The sequence below is a fragment of the Arvicanthis niloticus genome, chromosome 29 (genome assembly GCF_011762505.2).
Source record: "Arvicanthis niloticus isolate mArvNil1 chromosome 29, mArvNil1.pat.X, whole genome shotgun sequence".
Lineage (NCBI taxonomy): Eukaryota > Metazoa > Chordata > Mammalia > Rodentia > Muridae > Arvicanthis > Arvicanthis niloticus.
The window spans coordinates 3,527,628-3,540,996 of record NC_133437.1 but is presented as its reverse complement, the minus strand read 5'-3'; the positions used below and the strand labels follow the sequence as shown (position 1 = coordinate 3,540,996).

General features: G+C 33.8%; 1 protein-coding gene across 7 annotated transcripts in view; it reads right to left on the bottom strand.

The window, feature by feature from the left end:
* The window catches only part of Kiaa0825 (KIAA0825 ortholog), a 393,509-nt gene that overhangs the window by 333,805 nt on the left and 46,335 nt on the right, over positions 1-13,369 (bottom strand). For 5 of the 7 annotated variants that reach the window (XM_076927051.1, XM_076927050.1, XM_076927055.1 and 2 more), the window contains 2 exons: positions 5,763-5,931; positions 2,136-2,805 (listed from right to left, as the gene is read on the bottom strand). In XM_076927051.1, coding sequence (XP_076783166.1) covers positions 2,136-2,805; positions 5,763-5,931 — 839 coding nt within the window. The remainder of the gene's footprint in view (positions 1-2,135; positions 2,806-5,762; positions 5,932-13,369) is intronic. The other 2 variants (XM_076927053.1, XM_076927056.1) reach the window with 2 other exon arrangements.

Here is a 13,369-nt window from a genome sequence, read left to right as displayed (position 1 = left end):
CACTTTATGACACTGCGGATATTGCTTAACATCTCGATTCGTTTCCTCCGCACTGTTTAATGGAGACGCTAATGGCTTGCACCTTGTCAGGTGGTCAGAAGGACTAAGTATGACAGTACAAGTCCCTATTTGAACCTATACATTTATACTTAAAAACAGTGTTTCTATACTATTCAGCAAAACAGCAATGACTCAAAGACCATACAGCTATACAATTATATTAAAGACAATAATTTCCCACTCAGTCAATCTACATTTTATTCCAAAAGGAATATAAATTATCATTGCTATTCTGAAAGTTATTTGTTAATACACAAATTTTGGTCATTGAAGCAAAATAATTTTGTTCTGAGACAAAACAAACCCATGCTTGTTACACTATAAAGTGCTTCTGATAGGGCGGCAATGACCCATTTGCTTTTCTTACCAATTCAGTGTCTGTCTCAGAATCTTAAATATGGCTTTTGCTAAATGAATCATTTGACATATAGTCAATAAGGCAGAACTAAATGATTTTCAGGTTGTCCACTTGATCAAGAGAGTTTGAAATGTCTATTACTGATAGAACATTTAATTCTATACTTTGAGACACAGTCTGATATGTGTCTCATGGTGGTTGAAAAAAGATATTATACAAAAACAACACCCCTTATATATGAGTCCTCAGTGTGAATACGAATCCTGACTGGGCACAAATAACCCAGTGTGAGTTAGTTTGTGAGTTAAAGATTTTAATTTTGTACATAAATTGGAATAAGAGAGAAAGGGTTCTCCTTAGCATAGTGCCTACTACATGGAAAACACTCACTTAAAAAGTGATTTATACAAAAGTGCAGATAACACCGATGGAGAAGAATCAATGCAATCAGGCTCTGCGAACTACTTCCACCGCTAACATTAGGATAGGCTACATACTTTGCCGCTCAATCACTCTAAGACTCATTAACAATTTGTGTATATTTTCAGCTACATGCTCTTATTTTCCATTATAAACTATATTTAGCCAAGACAAAACTTTTGTACACAAACATTTTATAAGTAGGCAGGATTTTGAAAAAAACATATTTTTAGAAAGCAAGCACAGACATAAAATGCATTTTAAAACTGTTAACAATGAAAATGCAAGTATGTTTGCTTGACAAAGGCTCACAGTGCACGTGAGTCAGATGAGCAGACCTCACTGTCATCCCAGAAACTGATTGACTCATCTATTATACTATGTGGGTATAAAGAAGTAAGTATAATATCCAAAGAAAAGACTAAAATTTTGGGAGAATACTAACTTATTTAAAAAATCATCTATCACATTAATTTTGATCTTCTGGTATTTTATTAAGAAAAATAAGTAAAACTGTGATATAGAAAATGTTAATGATAACAAATTCAAGAACACATAATAATTTATCAAGAGATAATTCTCAAATACTTAAATAATATAGTTTAAGAAAATAAATATCTCTTAGTTTTTATTTTGATTTTTCTCCAGTGGTGAAAAACTAAAACCATAACAAGAAAGTTTATTATAATGTATTTTTATTCTTTAATATTTTAAATAAAATTAAGAATTTTAAGTTTATTTTATTGTTTATGTTGTCATATAAAATAGAGATTTTTAAAATAATTCAAAAAGCAGTATGCCTCCTAAGCAACACAAAAAACTTGTGTGATTAGTATTTATAATTTCTAATTATTAGTATTGGCTAGCTAAATGTAAATTTAGGACCTCTAGTTTTAGTCAGTGTAAATCTAAACCAACTTTGAACAACATTTTGGCTTTGGACGATATAATACAGTAAAATCCATGCTCTTTGGTTGCACATATATTTGTACAAATTTATATTTGTATGCACCCATATATGAGTTTCTTTTATCTAATACTTTCCATTTGCTTTATGCATTCCAGAAAAATAAAACTTCATGTGGTTTACATTTTCAGTACCACTAATAAGTTAAAAAGAGAGGAAACACAACAACACTTATAGACAAAGGAACCATGAGTGGCCAGCTCTTCAGCTCATTTACTCTCTGGCTTAGTTTGCAACGGGATTTAACCAGTTTTCGACAACAGGAAAACCTGAAAGTTAAAGATGTGAAAGGCTAAAGTGAAATCAAACAGAAATGTAAATGTCACTAACCCAAAGCATGCACTGCTCCTCTGTGCTTGCTGCCGCTCTTGCTTGTTTTAACTACAGGAACAGCATTTTCTTTGAACTGCAGCTCAGAAAAATTTTCAAGAATTTTTGTCATTTCTTCTGTAAGTGTGTCCAGGTAAGTTTCATTAATGAAATGCACCACTAATGATGGAGCTAAAATTTCACATAGTACCTTAAAGTCCTCTTTTATCATTGAATATAACGTGAGCACTGTACTTTGGTATCCACATGCAATTCTTTCTAAATCTGTCTCTCCACTGCAGGAAGGAAGGGAGTCTTTCAGAAACGTACCCAGCAGTCTCTTCTGGATGTGTTGGTACTTGACAAGCACTTCTGATTCTGAGTAAAGCAGGAGGAATTGCTTCATACATTGATTTTTCAGTTCAATTTTTTGCTGAGAATTGTTTATCTCATTATATCTTTCTAACCTGTTAACTAAGAATCGCCGAAGATGTAGTCTTACATCATCCCAAATAGACTTTATATCCACAGAGGAGAAATCTTCAACAGAATGTATAGAAGTCCTGGAGAGGTGACAGAAGGTTGTCCCACCCAGAGAGTACAGGAATGAGATGCTTCTTTGACAGGAGAGGTCCCAGAGTAAATCCAGAATCATTTCTTCATGGTTTTCTTCATTATTCAATAAATATTGCTGATAAAAGTAAATTATAATATTGAAATGTGATTAAATCTAAGAATAAAAAAAATAATTTGGACAATTTTATAATTGGTTAAAATTTAGAATGAATATCCTATACTCCTCTATATCTTTTTGTCATACACTTGTGATTGAATCAGTGCTGACAGTAAACATTGTATTAACTTCTGTAGACTGGAGACGGCTGTAAAGTCCAACTGATTATCTGTCTGTTCAGTCACATGCAGCTTTTAGCCCCACTATTCCCTCCAGCCTCAGCTAGAGCAAGGCTGAAGCCTAAACATTTCTAAATACAGACTATAGAATAATACTGATTAAAACGAGTTTCTGAGACAAAATACATTCAAGATCATGTCGTAATTAATTCCTGGAAGACTTTTATGCCTGAGTAAATATACTTCCTATGACTCCCACCCAATACAACCTTTAAGATAATTCTTGAAATGAAATCATTAACTACAGTGGATGCCTAGGGGTTTCTAATAGCTGTCATCCTGAGAAATAAAATTTAATGCACTCTAAGATTTCAACTTTCATTTGAAGTCATTGCTGAGAACCATGTTAAGAAAGATTTTACTTTAAAATTTAACCTGAGAATATTTCTGCTCACTCTGAAGAAATAACTCAAAATAGGATAAAAAAATTTTCAGAAAAGCTCTCCAAAAGGTGATAGAAAATTACTCCTTTAGTCTTTCATGCTGGTAGAAAACAATGGTGGGACAATTAGGAATAATAAAGGAACAAAAAAATTACTTTCTTCTTGGACTCTGAATTGCACACACATTCTCCGTACATGGTGACTTTCCTAATTATATCCATTTCCAGCCAATACCAAAATTAGTTCATATTCTCTAAGTAGAAACAAGCTAATTAGAAAAGAAATGGAAGCAAGGCTCAAGTGGCATAAAAATTAGTTTGGCTTTGGAATTTCTTATTGGTGAAAATACCACAGGTATTATGTGTAACTCAGAAGTGAACAGCTAGACAAATTCCTGGAATTGACTTGCATTCACTCTAAGTACTGCGATGCACATTTAACATGTAAATATTACAGCAGATATGTATTTTATTATATAAACAACTTCTTCCATATATTCTCTGGTTTATTTATAATGAAAACTCTGTGACACTGATATCTCAATACCCTAATAATCTGATTTCTGGATAAGGATATCTGACATGGTACAGAAGAGAACTAGTTTTCAAACATCTTAGGAGTTTTTGGGTGAGGGACAGGATCTAGCATACGCTTGGTTTCATCCTCTCTGTCTCTCATCTCCATACGATCTAGTTCTTTAAAAATTTCTAGAAAGAAAATGTTTTCAGAGGGGCCAGGACCCAGCAGCACTAAGGCAATTAGATGTATCAGTTGTGTTATATTAGCTTTATGTTTATCTAACACAGCTAACAGCTAAATATTGTAAATATTTGATCAATCAAAGAATAGTAGACTACTGAGTTTTAAAATACATGTTTTGGATACATACTTAAATTTAAAAAATAACCTCAGTACAAGTATATTAAGAACCAGTTTCTTACCTAATTAATATTTTTTGTAAAAAAACAGATATATAAAGATGCCATCAAGACCAACACGATAGGAATGTAAAAACTTGATTAGGTAATTTTAATTTGAATCTGTTTTGATAACATGGTTATTTCCTAAAAAAAAATACTTCCTCACACAATTACGTGAAAAGACAAAATAATAACAACCACCACCACCACCACCACCACCACCACCCATAGGTCTTGCAGAAGACAAATGAGTTTGAACAAGACTAAAGTGGCCTTTGCCTTGCAGAAAATGACTTCTGTGTGACAGATTAAAAGATAATTGAAAGCTTTTGTTTTTAATTAAATGAAAACATATTATTGCATCAACATTAGTGAAATCCAATACTCATGGCTCCTAATAGAAATTAAAGGAAAAACTATATCCATATTTATTCTTCAAGGCTCCACCTTCAAGAGATAATGGGTAAAAAGAATTTTTTAAAAGTTTAAGGCTTTAGGGTATACATCTCTCTTTGCCTTCTTTGTATTACTTCATAAGCATGAAAGAGACAACTGTAACAATAATAACTGACAAAAACTATTTTCATCTGACTCTGTCATCCTAAACCATCTACAACCTCAAGATATTTTCACATCTGCCTTGGTCAATGTTTTTGATGTTAAGACAAAAATAGTTCTTTTCTCCCACTAAATTAAATTAAAACCACAGCCACAGAAATTCTGCTTCTTAAAAACTGTGCCGTTTCTATGAGAATCTGTTTTTATAACCTACTCACCCCACAGGTGAGGGTATAATAATAATAATAACTATTTTTGTTGTGGTTAACAAAAAATTTCTCGCAGGTTGGTGTCCAACAAGAATGAACTACATTTGGTAGAAGGAATTGTGTACATTTCTGCTTCAACTGAAACCAAACCCAACCTAACCTAACCTAACCAAACCAAACCAAACCAAACCAAACCAAACCAAACCAAACCAAACCAAACCAAACCCGGTAGTACTGTCAGCTGGGAATGCAGAGGGCAGAAGCTAAAGCCAGCTAACACACACAGTTAAGGGACTCTTGCTGGTTAGGATTTTGAGCAGGGAGAAATTCGGTGCTGGGGCAGAACATAGCATTTATTGAGTGTGAACGTCTTTAGAGAATTACAGATCTCATCAGAGTGCTGCTGCACATCACAGTAACAGTCACCCCGAGCAAGAATATTTAATTTTTATTTCCATACTTTGGTGCTAAATAATTCTTAAAATATGTCAAAGGATTTGATGGGAGAAAAAAGAGGATCAACACAAACAACATAAAAACATTCCCCAAGCCAAAGCCCCTACATAGGACATGCTGACGTTACCAACACAATAAATATTCACATATAGTAACTCATCCAGTTGTGTTCCCGGCTGCCCACTCTATCATAAAACTAATAATTTTTACCATTGTTTTGAGGAAGTTTATCAAATCTCCATGGGGAATGGATGGTGACTGAGATAAATTGTAATTGTAGCTAGTCAGCCATTTGAAGCAGTCACTTGTTGATTGCAGCTGCACACCTGGACAGAGATTGTTCACTTCAGACTGTATTTCTTTAATGCAATGTTCTATACTACAAAAAAGAAAAATAATTGTTTTTGGTAGAATGTAAGCAATATCATCTTACAATATTATATATTCTGAAAGGTTTACATGTTATGTGATTGTATATAATCTAAATCGATAACGTCATATAATACTCATGTGATATTAAAGTAGCAAGAAATGTGTTATTCATTGTAATTCATAGTTGGAACCGGAGTTCAATATTTTTATAGAAATACTGCAATTGGAGAAATATTAAATATCTAACTACTTTGAGATGCAATAGAAGTTCCCTTGCATTAAAATATATCTGAGGCATAAACGTAGTCTATAATAGAACTCTGGATAGTAGATACAAAACAGAGCATATACTTGATGACTGTGGAAATCAGAACCATATATTCTATGCCAAAAGGCACATGTGACACATGGAAGACTTCCATCAATGGAGAAATAAAAAGTCAAGAAGCAGTCACAGAGAGCATGTAATTTATAAGGTCATATACACAACATTAGTGCAGTTAGACACTTCCATGACATTCATCATTCTAAAGCTAAAATATATTTAAAAATACACACAAAAAGGCTGGAAGAAAATAAAAATAAATGTAATAGTAATGATACATGTGTGGTGGTTAGATGAAGTTTAAATCTTATTTTTCTTTATTTTCTAAGTTTATATAGCTCAAAGATCAGTTGCCTTATTTCCAAAAAAGTTTTAAAAATTCTAATTTCTACATATAATTCTTTGCTTATAAATTTTCTGTGGGGCGAAATGGTGAGTTCAGGCAGAGTGCCATCTGTTGCCACATGGATATGACATATGACTTTCTCATAATGGTGGCATATCTAGAATATGAATGATTATAGAAACAGAAGCCTTTAACACTGAACTGACCCAAGTCTGACAGTTGTGCGATTTTCATTTAGTACTATCAAGGAAAAATAGGAAAAGACAAAGTTACTATTTTAAAAGCACAATTTTTACTAATTACAGTTTCCCCATGATAGAACCATGGAGGATTTAGAATAGAAGCCAAGCTCTGTTTATTAAAATCAATTTTAAAAGTCTCTAACTTTATGAGGTGTGGGCTGCCCATAAAAATACACAGTAAAAGTCAGAGCAAAGCTTTTCAGAAGACTTCTGGACATGAGTAAATTTAAATGAAGTCACCTTGAAAAAAATAAAATTCTGAAAATCAAAGAGGTCTTTCATGAAAACAAAGAACTTAAAAGAAAAACAATACCTCCTCTAGTCACAGCCTCAGACTTTCCTGGTGGAATGGTCTTACTCATAAATACCAGTTCTAGATCTGACAAGAGAGTGGCCTGCCTTTTATTCTGGCCAGCATTTCTGTGGACTGAAAACCACAGTGTCTGAGGCATACGCTCCAACTCCAGATACCCTCATCCAAATGATTATTCTCTAGCACCCACACATGCCACACTCAGTACACAGCCCAGCAGTATACTGGAGAACCTGCAGCTGCTCTGCTTTTGTCAGCACTCCACCTCTCAGCTTATCTCCAATATCTGAATCTGGGCAGAGGCCAGGAACTGGTTTCTAAGCAGTGTAAAGCCTCCAGGGTACTGGATATTTTAATAATTTGTCCATACACTGATAAAGGGATTAAACAGTTACATTTCAAAGACCCTCCCTAGGTGCACAGAGCTAAGCTATACTTCCTTTCACTTGATTTTTCTTTCAGTCACCTATAAAATATCTTGTGAATCTGTCATTCACAGACCATGCGTCTTGTTTTAAAAACTCAATTATTTGATTTCATGTCAAATTATTATATAAAAGGCTATTTTCAAGATTTACGCTGCTAGTCGATTATGTAACCTAACAAATCATTATCTTTAATTTAGGTCAAATTTAGACAAAAAATTTAACTTTAAAGATAGTATTTTAAAAGACTATATTTCAAATACTTTCAATTATGCATAGTAATAGATATTAGTCTACGTTTTCTTTAACATATTTTGTTATTTTGAATTAAACATTTTCTAAGTACAGATTACTTCAAATTTCCTTTAGTAGCATAGTCTGCTATAAGAACATTACCAAGATAATTCAATAGTCATACAATACAATACAATAAGCACACTGATTGCTAGGACTCAAACATTAGTACAAAATTTGAAGAGTCTAAAAGTTATTAGACTTGCATCCATAAATGAGCCAATGTTCTGTAATATTAATGTCACAAGAAAAATAAAATGCCAACTATAGGATGATTAAGTGAGGAATGGTCATAAATTTAAAATAGAATTCCACTTACCAATAGGAAAAATGTAACAAACATGATCCTGAGGAGGAGAAACATGTGAAAAGACCCAGTATGGCAATGTTTGTGTAATAACTGGAAAGTGTTTCATACAACGCCATATTGTTCTGGGGCTGCAAACACGGGAACTGGATTTGTGGGGAAAAATACCGAAATGGTTCCCCAATCCTCACTCCAGCAGGGAAAGGAAGGGAGGAGATAACCTGGAGCATGTTAATGGGCTGCACTGATAACATCTTATATTTCACACTGGATACTGAGGAAGTATTTATAACAGTACACCATGTGTCTTCATGTTTCAACATTTCATTTTTATCAATTTATTTATTACTATGGTGTGTGTGTGTACATGTGTGTATGCCAGTTTATATATGTCTCAGAATACATGCGAAAGTCAAACACAATTTTTAGGAATCTTCTTCCACTGTAGGTTCTGTACATAGAACAGAGGTCATCAGACTTACAAAGGAAGAGCTATTGCCTGTTGAGCCATTTTATCAAGACACCTTTTCAACACTTTCTTAATAAAGCTGAATCTTGTGCTTTAATGCCATGATTTAATATCCTTGTTATTAATGTATACAAGTGGGCATATTTCTGAGAGCTGTTCATAAATGAATTCATGAACCACTTTAATGATGCAACACCAAAATGCTTTTCAAAATGTTTCTTTTTAATTTATTTAATATATGTAAGACTACATGACTTTGTGAACAACACACATCTGTGAATCTGTGGAAGGTAGAAGACATCAGATCTCTTGGAACTTGTGATGGTTTATGTATGCTTGGCCCAAGATGTGGTGCCATTAAGAGGTGTGTCCTTGTTGGAGTAGATGTGTCAGCATAGACATGTATTTTTAGACCTTTGTCTTAGCTGCCTGGAAGTCAGTCTTCCACTAGCAGCCTTCAGATGAAGATGTAGAACTCCCAGCTTCTCCTGCACCATGCCTGCCTGGACACTGCCATGCCCCTGCCTTGATGATAATGGACTGAACCTCTGAACCTGTAAGCCAGCCTTAATTAAATATTGGGGGTTAAAAGAACTTTTGAGGTATTTCATTCAACATTCACTTGTAGGTTCCTTAATTGTAAAAAACAGCTTAATTAATGGAGGTATTGTATCTAGTAGACTAAAACTGAATGCTAAATATATATGGTAGGGACTGTAATATATTCTAGAGATACATATAGTATAACACCATTTCGTGTCTAAAGAAATTCTGTTTAGCTAGATAGACAACCTGTTAGTAAGTAACTCTACTCCAGTAAAACTTGGTAAGTAGTGTGTACACTGTGCAAAGGATGCAGGGAGAAAGGAGCCCCGGAGCATGCCTATAAGTAGTATTGAAATAGCTTGTCCTGGTAAAAGATATTACATAAAAGAATACTCAAGTATGAGAAAGAAATTACAACATAAATTCTTAAAACCTAAGCCTGAGCTCTTGTAATGGTTCCTATATCATTTAAAATCCAATCTTTTCAATCAACTTATAAAATCATTAAAAAAGAAAAAAGAAAAGTAAAACTTACAAAAAGAACCTTTTAGACATACGGCTAAAATACATGTATACATAATTTATTTTTAGAATATTTTTCTGTTTTATTAGTTATTTGAGATTTTTGTACAACGTGTTTTAATCATATATAATCCCACCCTCTCCACTCACCCAACTTTGTGTCCTCTTTAAAACACACACACAAACACACACACACACACACACAGAAACATACACACAAAGCACATTTTGTGTTGTTGATATACTTCACTGGAGTGTTGTCAACCTACAAGGCCCCTGTGTGTATGTGGTTTTGTTGTTGTTGTTTTAAACATATAAAGCACATTTTGTGTTGTTCATATACTTCACTAGAGTATGGTCAACCGACCAGAACCCTTAAAGAAATCTGGCTCTCACTTTTTAGTAGCCACCAATTGCCAATAGCTTTCTAGAAAGAGAGGAAACTTTGTTCCTACCTCCTCCAAATGTTCTATACTGAGATTGTATCTGGCTTATGTAGGTTGTCATAACCACTGTGAGTTTATGTGTGCAACAGGCCTCCTGTACCCAGAAAACATTGTTTCCTGAGAAATAAACCCACCTGGATAGCTTCCACAGTGTTGGAAGGTGCTATGCATGTTAGCGAGGACAAAAGTAATCATCAATATTACCCAATCACAATCCTGGCAAGAGATAAGTTGTTAAGAAGTGTGGTACAATGGTGGCAAGGATGTCATGGGAGTAACCACCACTTGCTGTTAGGATTAAGGCCCACTCTCCTTAAGATAAAACCCATAGCTTCAGTATCCTTGGGATCAAGATCCTGTGGGCCATAGGCTCTACAGGAGAACCTACAGCTGCAGCTCGGTTAAGCAGCCATAGTACTAAATTGACTTTAATGACTGATTGTTATACTCATAATTTAATGTACCTGCTAACTCATCAGAGAAACATAGTTTTGCAGGTGATGCCAATTAGCAGAGAATGTTAGGATATTTTTTAAACTTTTATGTTCATAAATGCTATAGAAGGCATGCAGCAAACTCAAAGAAAATTTTGTTTATTTACTTTTATTATATATTTTATATATAATGTATTTTAATACATTTTAAATTAAAAATTGCAATGCTTTTACCCTTTCTTTCCTAACCAGGTTCCCCTTTCATGACCCGCCCCCCCCCCCCCCCACACACACACACTAGGCAACACTAGGATAATTGGCAAAAAATTAAAAAGTAGAAACTATGAATTTAGTCAGAGAAAGTTTAGGTGACCTTGTTGTTTGGGCCTAGCACCTGTGTCAGGAGAGGAGTGTTGGAATGCGCCTGCTCAAAAGAGAGGACACTGTGGCTCTGTGAGGTCTGACAAGTCTTAGTGAGAATCACAGTTGTGGACCTTTCTGTTTTCTCTTCCTGCAGCCTGGTCTTGCTTTGTATGCTGGGAGATTGACAGGGATTCTATCATACAGAGAATGAAGTCCAAACCAGACTGCAAACATAGGCAGTTAAAAAGAAGAGGAAATACTAATTTTATCTTCTTAATATTAACAAGAAATTGCTGGCAGAATTATAATAACAACAGTATTTTTCGAAATGATTTCATATCAAGTAATTTGTCATGGCGACAAAACATGCAAATTGCATGTGTGTGCACATCATCAGATTAATGGCTTTTTCATGAGAAGCCCAAGGTTTGTAGATGATTTAAAGATTTCTTTTGGTTACTTCCTCTCTGTAGACCTGTAAACTAACATGTCAGAAACTCAAATGAAAAATTTACAAGTGAAAATATTAGCAATGTGGAATATAAGTGGGTTTATGGGATCTCTACCTTCTTATGTTAAATTATGTGATACATTTATACAATGCTGGCTCCAAACAGCCTTATCCCATCATATCTCCCACCTCTTGGACTTTCCCAGTTCACAGTGGTGATTTCCAGACATGAAAAGAGTAGACATTTATATCAGTGTCAGCAAAATTGGATTTATGAACTACAAACAAGTATAATTTAAAAACAAAAGAATAAAATAAGATTTTAAAATATAACAGTATGTGTTTAAGTGGGACAGAAATCATTAATGCCATACTATAAGTCCAAAAGAGCTTCTGTACCTTCATATCTAATAAACTAGTAAGTTGAAGTCAGTTCAAAAACCGTTTCAAAGGCTTTATGCAAACTTTTTATTTCACTGTGGGTACAAATCCCAGTATTCATCTACAACAGTTTATTGACACTTTTGTGTTTAAAGTAAGTAACTCATTGCCTCTGACTTCTCTCCTCAAAAGTACAAGACACACAGCTTAGCTCGAGTGGAAATGAAGAAGTTCATGTGAGTATGACCAGAGAGAACGCTTGGTTCTCTTGACAGGTGACAGGTCAGTGACCTGGGCACACAGGTCCATTCTGGTGAATCACTGCTGTGGGAAGGTGAAAGACTCTGTGGCTCATAAAACTTGATGACATTAGGAAGAGGGAAAAGGAACTCACACTTAAGTTGTCAGGGTCACTGTAAGAAATACAGCTCGGGAAATTTAAGTATAAGAAAAAAATAATGTATTTAAGAGGGAGTTACTAATGTCTCTTTTCTTCTAAAAGTAATTTGGGAAACCCACATCATACAGGTGCTCATTACTCATTCACTGTGCACCATCAGGAGATAAACACAACTGTTAAAATACCAAATGCCAAGGGTAGGTAATTCACTACTGACGTGCAAGTGCAGCAAAAAGATTTGTCATGACATACAATTTTCTAAAAGCTATTCTGTTAGGAGGCAATACAGGAGTGCATAAATGATTTACACTCTTGTGCATCATAGTTATTATTCAGTATTTTATTTTTGAAAATATATGTACTCTATACTATTATGTTTATTCTCTAGAGCATAATAAAAACATAATTGAATTTGATGAAAAATAGACGTGATTCTAAATGTAGAATGCAGCACATAGAGTTACCTCCTTCTTTTATCCCTGGTGAAGATCAATGGTCACTTGAGGTTATAGGTTCATTTTTAATATATGGGCAAAAAAAGATATAATGTAAGAATTGTATTCCATACTATACTTTCTCATAAAATCAACAACAAATTTCAACCTGAATAATAATTTATGAATGCAAAAGTTTAATCATTATGATATTCTTAAATATGATTTTACTGATCAAGTGGGAGAAGGAAACTAAATAGAGATTTAGCAAGTAATGAAGTAATACATAACAAAAACATCATTCAAAATTTTGTTTTGATAGGGCCGAAGTTAAAATTATAACTAGCTCTGAAATTTACATAAATAACTTGTTAATCTATTTTATTTAATGTTCTTTTAATTTTCTTAGGTTGAAAAATATATCATATAATAGATAACAAATGTTACATAAATACAATTACATTACATTCTTATAAGTTACTTTATAATAAATATATATACTTAACTATATATATATATATATATATATATATACCTAAGTTTAACTTTACACATGAAATTAAAGAAAAAGATTTCCCTTTTCTTTCCTTTTTCTTAAAGCATTGGACTTAGAAGTTAATTGTAAGTATATATTTCTAACCTTGTTTTGTATCAGGATCTCACTATGTAGTCCCTAGACTTACTGCTATTCTCCTGCCTCTCCCTCCATCGTTCTGGGATTAGAGATATGTATATTCCTTGCTCCAA